We start from the raw sequence: 14623 nt of genomic DNA on the forward strand, positions 1-14623 counted from the left end.
ATATTGTTGGATATCAGAAGCATGAGATGAAATCTCACAGTGTAACATTTTACGCATAAAGCTTCAGCAGATGAAAAGAATGCACAAATCATCATCTTAACCTTCACGCTGGAGAAGAATTCCCTCAGGGACCTTACAAACTAGCATATGTTTAACATCCCTGTCATGACAAATTGTTAGCTTGAAGGAAAACTGGAACGGCGGGCCAAAACGGCCGCATGTCAGAACTGACACGTTTTGGAGCGCAGCGGAGAGACGTGGTCTAAAAATAGCACTTTGTTTGCAGCAACTTCCAGTAGTGCGTCTCGTTGGCACCTTTAGCAATGATGGTGCTAATGAAATATGAAGAACACACACACACACACACATAAATACAGATGTGTGCACTCATGCATGTGCAACACTTAAGTGGGCTGCGGCGCACAACACACATTCTTCTGCATGAGCAGTGTGTTCCTGCCTCTCCAGCCTGCCTCTGAAATAAAGAGATATCTAACCCAGTATGAATCTCTCTCATGAAGAAAAATGAATGTCTGTTAATTTCCTAATCGACAACAAGACGGGAAATTCAACCACTAATGATACATTTAAACAATATTAAAGCACCATTATGTAGCAATTTAATCCTTAATAACAGATTCAATATCATCCGGATGGCACACTGACTTGTGATGCAGCGTAATTCTCACTTCGGAGAATCCTAAGGTGATTTTTTACTTTAAAATAACAGCTTTAAAATCATTGAGATGCTCCACTGACTTGTAATAGGGGGAATAGCAATGCTGGCATTGCTACTCCAGGCTCAGTAGGCTACTCCAGGCAGGATAATGCTCACATGAACTGTGCAATGCTGTTTAACCTATAGTCATATTTGTGTACAATCTGGTAATATTACTGTACCATGTAGGTCCACACGCTACTTTCACTTGTGGAGATGGTTCTGTATCTCTCAGCTCTCAACTCTCTGAGAAAACATGTCCATTGGTGGAGGCTTAAAGCACGTATTTTACTTCCTGACTGTAGGGGGAGCCCAGGAGCAAGAAATGCCAATTTTCCATATTGTTGCTTTAACGCTAAGTATCAGTTGATAGTGATCCGATGTTTTTATGAATAATTAAATATTGAATTGAATATGTGATAATTAATATATATATAAACACAAACAAAGACTCTTGATGGGATGTTCTGTTGATATCTGCAAAAGCAGCCCACTGTAATCACAGCATTACTGTAACTTCTTCAAAAAGCTTGTACAGCACCAGTAGAGAAACCAGAGCTATGTAGCTATGTAACATTAGCCTGTTAGCTAACATTCGTGGTCTTAAGCATCTGAGTAACGCTGCGAGTCAGAAACTGTGTTTACTTACGGGTTCTTGACGAATGCGTATTTGTTGATGGTTTCAATCACGTCTTTGAAGAGGATTTTGGACGTCAGCGTGTAGCCATGGTGCACAATTGGCTCGCCGTCTTGCCCGTCCCAACAGTCCACTGCAGGAGGCAAGACAAGATAAGGATAAGCTTCTGAGAAGAAATGTACACACATGTGAAACAGCTTTGCAATGCCAGATCAGGCATGACTTTAAAGTACAAACACAAGAAAACTGGCCTTCCACACATCTGCAGCCTGCCTGCAGCACCCAGGCGTACATGTCCACTCTGGACTGAGACATCAGCTGGTCGCCCATCAGATAGGTGTTGTGAGAGGAGGCGATGAAATAGTTGCACAGAGGCTCGCTCATGTCCTGGTTGACCTCGTAGTGTTCGGGGTTAAAGATGTCTCCGGCTGGACTTCGCATGTAACTCGTAAAACCTGCGGGGGTGGAATTCGACCAGTGAACAGATTGAAAATTAGAGTGGCCTTTCTTACAGGTTAAAGGGTCAACACATGATGCTTATTCTTGCTCATTTTATACTATTTCTGTAGGTCTGCAAATACACAGTCCTCATGTCTGCAATGCCATTTTAGTGCTCTCCAAGCTCTAGTGCTAAGGCCTGACCAAGGGTGGGATTTTTTTAGGGTGCTGTGATGTGTTATCCTGGGCTAAAGGTTAACTTATGACTGAATGTGTTTTAGGGGTTTCATTACTTTAAAGGGCTCCTTTAAATTGTACCTATCTTTTAAATTATATTGGTTTCACTATGGTCCAGTAACATTTAGGTACATTTGTGTATCAAAAACAGTCATAATTCATTTGTACATTACCTTTTTTCAGTCCCTCTCAATTTAAATGACAATTTTTGTGTGTTACTGTGCCTTTGAGACCTATATCTTAAATGAAATCTTAAATATGTATATGTAAATAAATGAAATTTGACACAATGCAAAAAACACCTGCCAGATTTGTCAGAAATAAAAAAATAACAAAAATTAACACACAGGGTTTCTCGGGTTGATTTAAACTGTATATCTTAAAGCTTACCATCAATCCCCAGAACCCCCTGTTTCTGGTTTTCTGGGCAAGGCTCAAACTTGGCGACAATTTCCAGACAATGCTCTTTTGTGACCTTCGTCATCTGCAACAAACACAAACCCGAGGAGAGAAATTACTCACGAACAACAAATCAGATCTGCACTTCTCACTTCATAAAAAAACACTTGAAGTGTTTACCAAACAGAATGGACCAAATCCCACTGAGAAACATCCTCACACGCGACCTGCCCACTCCGGCTGTGGAATCCGATTGCTCTGGCCGACAGCTGGGCCTTAAATGGGCCGATTAGTCGATCAGATTTCCATCCACGCCAATCAGCATCAGGTCTCTTCTAACGCAGTGGGTGGAGGGGGGAGGGGCTGTGGCACCAACAGCTATGGTCCCAGTTCTGCGCTTCTCTGCGCACTTGCTCGGCGTGGTTGCCGGTGCTTAACCACAAGCAGAGCTTTTGGATAATTGGCTTGGTCTGCTTAGCTCTTCTTGTTTTGCTTTCGGGACAGAGTCAAATTACCCATCAGAAGTCTAACAGTGAGCTTTAATGGCACTTTCTTGTGTTCTTTTCTCGGAAAAAGATAAGAGCACACAAAAAGACCCCTTGCTGGAAGTTGAGGAGAAAATCAAGTTTATCAAAAACTTTTCTGATGATCAGATTCTCGGGGGGGTCTTTACTGCTAACACTGCTACTGCTGAAGAATATCTGATGTAGAATAGAACCATCTATCATTTACTAAATGCATGTTTAATGCTTTCACAGCACTACAAATTACATCAGTGGTGCCCATTTTTATCTTGGATTCAGCACTTTATCATTTAGCGTTCTTACTTGGTGGGCAGCCCGTTTATGATATCTAAAGAATATCCACAAGACTCACAAAATTCATCGATTCCTTTAAAAAATAATAAAATGATAAAATGGTGGCCCTACAGCATAAGGGAAACCCTTTGATTGGAAGTCAGTGTAAAAAGTTTCCTTTCAGGTCATTTTAGAGCATTTCTATTGTTCCATTCATCATGTAATGTATACAAATTCTTCTTATTATTATTATTTTATCAATCAAAACATCACACATTAAAACATTCACACAGATTCCAGGTTTTTCTGTTTGTTTTCATGTTTTTTGGCAACTTGAATTACATGAATTACAAACATCTATAAGCGCCTAAAGAAAGCCTTACTGTAAAGCATAAAACACATCAGCATGTTTTAATGAGCATTTAACATTCAGAATCCCTCAAGATTGCCTTAAAATGAATGAATGAATTCAAATTCAGTCATTTCACATTTTAAAGTAGAACACATGACCATTTCTGACTAAAAATGCATCCTGTTTTGTGGTTAAATGGTGGTAAGATTATTAGCAAATTTCTGATGAAGCTGTGATGTGAGGAAGAAGTGACCATTAGCAGATAAGATAAATGCTGGACATCTTTTAAGTAGTTTTAAATTTTTTAACCCTTTATAAATGCAGTCTTGTAAAGTGGTATGTAATAATAATAGCAAGAATAGTATAGTAATTTTAATAGTACAAAATATTATCTTATACTAATGCGATAGCCAGAAGGTGATATTACTAATAAACCAATAAACACTTTAAAATATTCAAAATATGTTAAAAACATACTAGGTAGGTAAAGAAGGGTTAGGAATGTCTCTACATATCAGTACTGGAACTTTCTGGTAACTTCAGAAATAGCTAAAAAACCCTGCAAGTAATTTCGATTAGCCCATTCATAATGACAATTTATAGAATATTTAATATAGGTACTTTCAAATTATGTAACAAAGAAAGGTTACAAATTGTAAAAATTACGACAATGGTGACAGTGATGGTGCGTAAACTCATATGCCGGCTTTGAAATGTGTGTATCTGCATATCGTCTCCAAAAAGGTAACTTTTAAGGAGAAGGCAAGCATTCTTAACTTGCAATGAATGCCAGTGTATAAATGTTTATTATTATTAAGTAATTTAGGGCCTTTCTATTGGTCCATTCAACTTTTTTTTTTCGTACAATATCCAGGGAAGGTGACAATTCCAAATTACATCAAAAAGTTAAAAATTACAAAAATACTGAACTGACCTCACCTCATGAACTGAACTACTTGTCATCTCCTAAAAACAACATCACCCTACTGGCTGACCACATAGATTAACCACATATTACTGCCATGAACATTTACTAGGAAGTCTTAACAATAGCAATGATACGAGGCTCTTGTAATGTGCGTGCACCTTCGTTGGTAAAAGAGAGAGATGGAGAAACTGAGGTGAGTCAAAGTGTGTGTATGTGTGTGTGTGTGTGTGTGTGGGGGGGGGGACCAGGGCTTTCAGATATGTCTGATTTTTTTAGTTTAAAATGCCTTTGGTCCTATTAACAGGGAAGAGTCAGGCTGCATATTCATCACTAAGCTTATCAAATTACATGCCTGAGTTGAGAAAGAGGGCATGTAGCCGGGGGGACATATTAGAAAGCTGGGGAAATGCATGCACCTAAACACACAGCTATACAGCACAAACTGGCTAGTAAGAAGGAGCAGAATAACAACAACATATCCCCACAATACACTTTTCCAAACATGTCACAGAGTGACATGTAAAAATCAGGCTGACATCAAAACCCAGTGTTGGACAGATGTTGAATTTTGGTTGGAAATTAAAGTTAAATATATGTTAAACACTAACTCGAGGTTCATATTAAGCTCCAACGTTAGACAGATGTTTTGGTTATTTGATGCCGTGATTTAAAACCAACGACAAATGAACATCTAACAGTTTTTTTATAGTTAACTTAATGTTGGAACTTTACATCAGTGTGATGTTGTCTTGTGACTTTGTAAGATGTTTGATTCAGATTACCTAACTTCACAACTTAAACCCAACATAATGTTAACGGTAATAATCTTAACTTGACTTTTGGTCAGCTGACCTACACTCAGCCAGATAACAATGTCTGGGTTCTTAAACACTGACCAACTATCCATACTGTTAAAAAAAGAGACTTCACTTGGGCTCCCAAGAGTTTGAGCTGTTTAAACTGCCTATTTATTATTTGTAGGTCTATGTAATTATTATTTTTTACACTGTGTCCAAATGTCATGATGAATGGACCAATAGAAATGCTCCAAAACTGGATCACTTTGTAGTTAGTTCTATAATTACAGGCTGTTTCTCCACATACTCTGTTCGCCTCCTTTCACCCTGTTTGTTCTTCAATGCTCAGGACCCCACAAGACCACCATAGAGCAGAGTTTTATTTCTGTGTTGGGCAATTCTCAGCACTGCAGTGACACTGACATGGTGGTGGCATGTCAGTGTGTGTTGCGCTGGTGGTACGAGTGGATCAGACACAGTAGTGCTGCTGGTACTACAGTCCGTAATTACAGAACAATGCTGAGTGGAGCTGATACAATGGGCCGAGTTTATTCATTCCAAGCCAGGAGTGGTCATAATATTCTGATCTGGTTGTATATATATATATATCTATATATATATATCTATATATATATATATATATACAGTTATTTGTGTTACATCCCCAAACCGTCTTTAAGTAGCATGTTGTTATGTTTTTGCCATTTTTCGCAACCCTGTTCATTTCTTGAACTGGTAGATAAACAGACAGACAGTGACAAGGCCTCACCTTTTGTTCATTCTCAAGGAAGCGTGCCAGGTCATCCGTGTCCAGGTGGTCCTTATGGTTACTGTAGGTAAGCATCAGCAGGTACAGGTCCCGCCGAGTTGACATCATCTTGTAGAAGGAGCAGAACTCGTCAAAGCCCAGAGTTCCCTGGTTATCGTCCGTATCCGCTTCCTGTAAGGAAACACCCGCTGTATGTGAGTATGGCAGTTACACAGCTATGGCTGGGACTGCGTTATTCGAATTTACTGATAATGATCAATAATGGCCATGGAGTTAATAACGGCTCTGCATTTCAGTTCTGCTTTCGCTTCATGTACACCAGCAACAGCCGGAGGGAAGGCTGTGAGATTAGTGCAGAAGAACTAAGGAAGAATTTTAAGGAAGCTTTTGTTGTCCAAAATGCTCTGAAGTGAACGGCTAAGAATCCTGGTTGATAGAACACTCTGGAAGAGACTAATGGTGCCTGGCTACATGAGACTACCCATTCAATAGGCATCTTAAAGAGTGTGTTTAGTGGCTTGGCTGAGCTAGAGCGGTTCATTAGCATCTCTTCTTCCCAGAACAAATACACAGTAGAGCTTCTTAAAACGTCCTCTTTACAGCCCAGAGCTGTGGGGAAGACTTGGTTCTACACTCAGCATTTCTGTTCAGCTGAGGTTAGTGGACAAATGAGCAAATCAGGTTGAATTTCGATGACTTCCAAATGGCAGTTTCTGAATGGAAAATAACTAAAAGAGTAATTGAGGTCGGATTCATAATAGAAAAACTAGCATTTCCTTCACTTAGTGCCCTATTACACCTTAATCCAAACTGAAATGTTCATTTCTCGACGGAAAAACGAGGAAAGAGATGAAACCATTTGCCCCGGCTATCCTGATGCACCCGACAGACGCTACACTCTAAAAGGATTGTTATTGCATGTGAATTTGCATGGAAGCAGGCTGAAAGGATTTCACAGCCCCGCAGAGAACGGCTTGTGCACCTCCATCACGTTTGATGCTTTAAACCCCTGATCAGTGACCTGCTGCATAGGTGGCGACGTTGAGGGATAAACCGCCTATGAGTCAATGAACTGGAAAAAAGCTTCTGAACACACTGCGCTCCTCCCTCTCGATCCTGGCTGAGAATTCCACAGAGAATGTAAAGCTGAAAGCGATTAGCATCAGTGCTTTTAAAGCCATAGCTTTGATAAATAACACAGCTCCAGAGGCCTGTGGTTGTGGGTTCGATCCTTCACTCCAGTCTCTCCCTGGGAGGAGTTTCCTCCAGGTGGCTTGTCTTCCAGGTGGGTTCCTTTTGGGTGCTCCGGTTTCCGGTTTCCCGCCTCCCTCTGAAGCTAAGTGTTATTTAACAAATATGGCTCTCTATGGCTTTAATAGCACTAATGCTAATTGTTTTTAGGAGAATGGACCATTCTAAAATGGCCTTATGGGTAAGTGACCGAATGTCAGTGGTATCCTGCGCTGGACTAGTGCCCTGCCCAGAGGGAATTCTTAGACCTTGCATCCATGATGCAGGGAAGGCTCTGGACTTACCACTACCCTGACCATAAAGAAGCAGATAAGAAGGATGGATGCACCGCACAGCAAGAGTAGTAAAAGCAGTAGGACAGTTCCGTCCATTTGTGTCTCATTAAATTAGCCCAACTCTCTATCTGTGGACGTGCTTCCATGGTGGTTGGATGCGCAAAATACTGTATAATGCAAATATTAACTGGTATTGTTAACAATGCTAACCTGGGACATAAAACGTGGGACATATATTACTTAGATTTAAATACCAGTAACGGATTGTCAAACCAGTTGTGGTATAAATAAAAAGTCTTAGGTAACTGTTGTGGGTAAATGTTTTGAAATGATTGATTACTGAAATGTTCCACTGGAAAGCTGTCAACTCAGGTGTGTCCGACATCCGACTTCCGAGGTAAATAAAACACAGCCTAAAGTGGGTTACACATAAAAATTGTATTATAATGAAAAATATAAACTTATTGCCATTTAACAAATGAAATACTGTAATGTCTATTGTCTTGATTGCTCTCATGTTTTTCAATGCAGTTTCATACAGTCTTAAAAAAATATGTGGAAAAAAACTTAGATTAGATCAGATTAGGTGCTGATATGCTCCTTTTTTTAAGACATTGTCACACTAAACCTGGACACTGTCGTAAGCAAGTGGTCTACAACACAACCTTAATAATATGTAGAGCATGTTTCACTCATTTCTCTCCACTCACACTATTGTGTTTAGTTCAACATCACAGGCTGGGAGTCTTGGACAGAGGGATGTCAACCGAGCATGCTCCTTGGAATATCAAGACCAAGCCCAGTCCACTTCTCAGAAAGGTGTGATCAGAGTTTTAGGCAGTGTTTTATTATATGTCTATCCTAATAAGGTGTGTGATGATATAATTGGTGAGGTGAGAGCTCACAGCTCCAGCAGAAAATTAAGGAAGCAAATTTCAGGCAGCAAGCATGTCTTGGCTGTTGGACGTCGAATGGACGGAAGTGATCGCTAACAGCCCATAGCAAAATGTTTTTCTCATTTATGGCTTCCTGGCACCCTACCTCGGCTTCTTGTGTCAGCTCCTTGGAATCTACCAAGTCAACAAGCAAAGGTCCAGGCAGAGGAAGAGAGCTAAGCCACGAGAACAACACTGGTGGGCTACAGAGCGAAGCGTCAGAGGATCAAAAGCTTGACAGTTAGTGCAAAAACAGGTCATCAACACTTCAGGCGGCAGAGCAGGAGGGCATTATTCACACAATTCACTTTTTTTCAATGATGGCATCATTCACACTTCAGAAGAGATAATCCCCACACCTCGGTTCTTCATTCTTGAAGAGAACATTCCATTCAGATTTGTGAAATAACGGCTAAAACAGGCGCTGTTTAAAAACTGGGAGAAAGCAATTAGGTGACAGCAATCAATGTCAATGGAGGATCCAGACTAATATCCATTAACACATTTCACAATGAGGGATTTAGCAAGTGCTGATTAAGCCTAATTCTGGATTAACCATCCTGTCAAAAGTCACTGTTCATCGATTCATTCATTCATACTTAGTTTGTGTCCAGGAAATCATTCAAAAGTAGGTTCTCAAGTGAGAAAAAAGAATCCATGTGAAACCCTCAAATGACCTAGATTTGCTTAACACTTTTAGACAATACAGATAATACAGATGTGCCCAAAAGATAATCTACAAATTTCAGACTTCAGGGAACAGACTATAATCAGTGACCTCTATTGGCTTGTATACTGGCTCCTTAAAAAGATATAGGAGCAGGAATTGGTATTTGTTGTTACTGAGGGACCCCTCTACTTTCACTTTTACACCACTGTCATAAATACAAAATTGCACTTTGAAGGATGCTAATATACAAATACCTAGTCAGCTAAATTAACCTTACAAAACTTGGTTTCACTGACACAAAGTAAAACTTGGGAGTCAGGCTAGCCAACACAACTAGAACAGCACTTATTACCAGTAGTGATGTCAGAGTGTGTAATTTATCAAGTTTGATAACATCACCTTGAGATGCCTACCTAGTGGCTAAACCTCTGTGAACCTCTGACTTATTAGCAAGTCGACCATTTTACAAACTCAGGCAAACATCAAGCAAGCTCTACAATACCAGACAAGCAGGCCAGATAAAATGTTTCACCCTACCAGTCCAACAGGTCTATCATTGTTTTATCTCTTTTAGCTCAACAAGATTTACTTTCTAGTGTCTTGTTTGCTTTATCACTAGCTGAAGACCCATATATTTAAAAGCTGGAAACAATGTAGCATTCCGAACCCTGAGTACCAATGACAGGGACACCATTCTCTATATTATAAGCCAGTGTTCCTTCCATGATTCTGATTTTTTGATCGCCAAGTGGTTGGAGCTCCCAAACAAGAGCTACCAACTGTGGCTTAGCAGCCTGGCATAGCAGATTTCAATGAGACAACTGCACATTCTGGTCTGTTGCTGCTGCCTAGCATAACAAGAACCGTTGTATCTCAACGTTCCACCATCCAAGCCAAGGCCCGACATCCCTCACGCCTTTAAGACAACCTTGGAAAAGGAAATAAACCTGTAAGAATAGATACAAAGGAAATCAGCCGTACGGGAAAGCAACGTAAGTGACAAGAGAAGAGCACATTGTTCTGAATTCTATATGTCCAGCAAACAATTTGGAGGAATCTAGCTAGTTATTCTCCCTGATAATCAACCGAACAGAGCCAAGGCCAAAGCCTCTCCCATTAGACAGACAGATACAGACGCTTCCACAAGGCCAGATTGCTCCCCTGTGCTTTATTCTGTCTTACAATAAAGGCCATCTGTGTCCGTTTACAGCAGATGGGGCGGGCCCTGATGGAGTGTGAAGCTTAGCGACCTGCAAACAACCGAGGTGAGATCTCAGCCACATACAGTACTTACACACACGCATACACTAATCCAGCCTGCCTGGGCAATGGCTTTTTGAGAGCAGCGAAACACCACATACCCACACACAGAAGTCCTCATGGGTCAGACAATCGTTTGCCCTACATACATGGAGAGGACGGCTGACAAAAATGCCAAATTCACCGTAAAACAAACATACAGCACCGCTTACATTTACCATATCAGGCTTATCGATAATACAGCTGATGGATGCACCACGTATCTCCAAAATGGTAACATTACAGAAGAAGACAAAAACGTTCCTAAATTTGAATAGCAGTCAATGTAATTTAGAGCATTTCTATTGGTCTATTCATTCAGAATTACTCACACAGTGAACAGAGAGCACCTACAGGGTTCGAACCATGGAGAAAACTAAAAACAGACCAAAATGGAGATACATGGTCTTCATCGGACAGCAGCGATGTGCTCTATTGTGTATTTGAGAGTAGGTCACAGTTAAATCCAAATGGGCATTAGCAATAATAAAGACCCCCAGGGCACATTAACTACCTAACTGCATGCTCACTCACATCCCCCTGCATTCACACACACATAACTAATCAATCCAGTAAATCTACCACACATGACTGCTGGTTTTGCACACTGAGGGTCAGATGTAGTAAACATGCAGGACACGTTCTGTCCAGAAACCATGCCATTTGCTAAACTGGTAAACTGGTTTCCAGCACTGACCGTTTATGAGCTATGAACTTGCCTCATAAAGACAGGGTTAAATTGTACCAAAGGGTGTGAATAGTTGTCGCTAAACTATGTGGTGAAAGGCTACAAACACAATACAGAAAATTGCCGTTTTTCACTTTTTGACATAATGTTCTTCATAGTGTGTCACAATTTCATGATGAAAGGACCAATAGAAATGCTCCAAAATGACTCAGGATAAAAATGTTTTACATTGACTTCCTTTGAAGGCTGAGAAGGTCTTTCCCTTCTCCTGGGAAGAACGGAGATATGATATATCAGATCCTATACCTAAATACATCTGGGAATTGTAAATGCGGGAATCGTGTTCAGTGGCAATTTACCAAGCAAACGAAAGCCTCTCCTTGTCCCAGGTTGAGTAAATATAATATTATAAAAGGGTCTATTACATAATATTCTTTTAGCGAATTCCATTTATGAAATTCATTTTCCATGTGGACTGCGTTATGTGTGAGGGACCTTGAGAGAGCTTTGCACATGGATATGCGAACACTGCAGTAAGATCCACTCTGGTGCAGATGCTGAGCATTTTACAGAAAGGAGGCATTCTTTGTCTGATTATATACATTTGCTTGGCACATTATCTCAGTGGGGTTTACTTTTGGAGAAAGAGTTTTAGCATCTTACAGTTTTACTTTAATGACTCTGTACAGCTTCAGAGGTATCAACCTTCGAACCAACCCTCCACTTTCTCCACCAGTAATGTTGCGGTTGCACCTGAAATTACTGTTGATGTGTGTCGCCTGTGCTGGCTCTTCAAAAGCAGAGTTTCTACCCATGTCCTGATTGTTTTGCTTTCATCCGATGAAGCCATGAAGGCTGCAACTCAACAATCGGAATGAGTGCTGAGTGAAAAATCATTTTTCAAGGCAGCATCTCAATCTGTGCTGCTTGAGCCTCTAAATTGCACCTCTTTTCTACAAAATATAATATGATATTTTCTATTAATTATTTTATTTACTGGGCATCTGTTGCGAACTTGCGAGTGTATGTTGGGGAAAACTGACTTTTCCCATTGTTTCCTTGCTTGTTTCAATTTTAGGAAGGAATTCTGTGGTGCTGTATTTGAAGTTTGTTCAGTTGTTTTAGTTTGCAAAACTAACTGCTTGCTGCATGCTCGCTCACATCCCCCTGCATTCACACACACATAACCAATCAATGCATCAAATCTACCCCACATGGCTGCTGGTCTTGCACACTGAGGGTCAGATGTAGTAAACATAGGACACGTTCTGTCTAGAAACCATGCCACGAGCTAGACGGGCATATACACACTGGCTTATGCACCCAGCTTACTAACTTGCATGTGCTCCCACTATACTCTATACTGTTGACTGGGATCCCATGCTGTATTTGATGTTCGTACAGCTGTTTGCTGTAGTTTGCTGTTGGTCTGAACTCCTTTGATTTTCTGAGCTATTTAGAGCCGCAAAGATTCTACTACCCAGCCTGAAAAAAGAAATACACAGAAACCCAAAGACATGATGCCCATTAAGACTCTCAAAAATATATAGGACACCAGAAATGAATAAAGACAGCTCTGTTCCAGTAGGGACCTTTTTGAAAAAACTAAAATCTCCTTTTAATGATGTTAACATCATGACATCCAGTCTACATGTACTTTTATGATCTTATTTGTAGTATCATGATATTGAAGTTCACCTAGAGACTCCCCTGCTACTGCCTTTTCTAATTATTGCTTTTTTACATTGTTTGAATTGGAGCCCTTGTTCCATAGCTAATAAGCACCCCTATGGGAGGTCTGTTATTATCTCCAGCCTTGGTCCTGGGACTTTTCTCCCGCATGTACACATGGCTTAGAGACTCAACCATACGTGCACAAACACACACAGACTGCAGGTGGCCCACCTTGAACATCTGCTTGACTTTCTGTCTGGGCAGGTTGACGTTGAGCTTGTGCAGAAGCTGTAGCACCTCGCTGATGCTCAGACTGCCGTCTCCATTCTTGTCCGCCTCTGTGAACGTCTGCTTCAGCCACGTGGATGCACAGTTAAGGAGCTGACCACCACAGAGTGGAGCATGCAAGGCGAAAGGACATATACCATGCCATGATAAGGATATCTTTTACAGCTTAACTTACTTTCGACTAGGCTTAAGAGCACAAGTGCTGATGGTGTACTGCAGAGGTGGACTCATGAATATAGGCATGCTCTCACCTCATTCAAGATTGCCAGTTGCTTGTGGAGTGATCTTATGGGACAACTGCAGGAGAGTAGTAATGCATCTGAAGCCTTTTCCAGCTTTAAGCATCTCCAGAACCTGTTTTTGGAGGTCTTCTGAAAGTTGTTTGTCTTGAGGCATGGTTTGTACTAACCAATTGTTCTTGAGAGGAATAGATAGGTCAGTAACCAGGTGTTGTGTGCCTTTATTTAATGGGTAAAGCTCCCATGAAACCCAAATTTCAAGCCTCCTAAACTCAAATGTCATAAACTGAAACACCTTTTGTCAGTTGGCTCTTCAGAGGTATACTTACTTTTTCTAGCCTGCACTGTGAATGTTCACTCAATGTTCTCAATAAAAAACATGAACGGTACAAGACATGAAGTGTTTATTATATGTGTTATTAGTGAAGTTAGATTGTCTATCATTTTTAACATAGATAATGATCAGATCAAATTTATCAGGAATCAAATCAGGAATCCAAGTCATTTCAAGGGGTTCACTTACTTTTTCTAGCCTGCACTGTGGATGTTTACTCAATGTTCTCAATAAAAGACATGAACGGTGCAACAGTTTATTATTAGTGTTATTAGTGAAGTCAGATTGTGATTGTATATACTTTGTAACATAGATAATGATCAGACCATATTTATAAGGAATCAAATCAGGAATCCAAATAATTTTAAAAGGTTCACTTACTTTTTCTAGCCTGCACTGCAGATGTTTACTCAATGCGTTCTCAACAAGACATGAACTGTGCAACTGTTTGTATGTCACTACGCCATTAACATAGTAACTCCCCAAGGCTTTTGTTTTTTTTTCTGTAGATGCATAAAGCCTGATGCATTCCTCCTGTGACAAAGTCACAATAGTCAGAATATCTACTTTTGTCATAGAGGCAAAGGTAGCTGTCATTAAGTGTTAAAAATCATATACAATATGAAAGTATAACTTATAGAAAAAACCCAAACTTGTAATCTTAATTTAAAACATCACAAGAACAAAGAAGGTCTGGTAAAAAGTAGGAGAGACACTGAGAGAGAGCAAAAGAAAGAGAGCAAATACCACAGTGAACAACAAACATTAAACTGTAACTGTTGACTACAGCAGCTGGCATAATCAGAACAAATGAATCCTATTTAACGCTGATTATTCCGAATTCATAATAAAGACTGATTCATGACCTGATATCTTATTCCGACAGATTACTGCATTT

At 40.2% G+C, this 14623-nt stretch overlaps 1 protein-coding gene across 4 annotated transcripts in view; it reads right to left on the minus strand.

The window, feature by feature from the left end:
* Positions 1 to 14623, minus strand: part of plch2a (phospholipase C, eta 2a) — a 176547-nt gene that overhangs the window by 37714 nt on the left and 124210 nt on the right. For all 4 annotated transcript variants that reach the window (XM_072682283.1, XM_072682285.1, XM_072682284.1 and 1 more), the window contains exons 4-8: positions 13096 to 13225; positions 6073 to 6243; positions 2421 to 2514; positions 1607 to 1810; positions 1368 to 1488 (exon numbers count right to left, since the gene is read on the minus strand). In XM_072682283.1, coding sequence (XP_072538384.1) covers positions 1368 to 1488; positions 1607 to 1810; positions 2421 to 2514; positions 6073 to 6243; positions 13096 to 13225 — 720 coding nt within the window. The remainder of the gene's footprint in view (positions 1 to 1367; positions 1489 to 1606; positions 1811 to 2420; positions 2515 to 6072; positions 6244 to 13095; positions 13226 to 14623) is intronic.

The sequence above is a fragment of the Salminus brasiliensis genome, chromosome 6 (genome assembly GCF_030463535.1).
Source record: "Salminus brasiliensis chromosome 6, fSalBra1.hap2, whole genome shotgun sequence".
In the NCBI taxonomy this organism is placed as follows: Eukaryota; Metazoa; Chordata; class Actinopteri; order Characiformes; family Bryconidae; genus Salminus; species Salminus brasiliensis.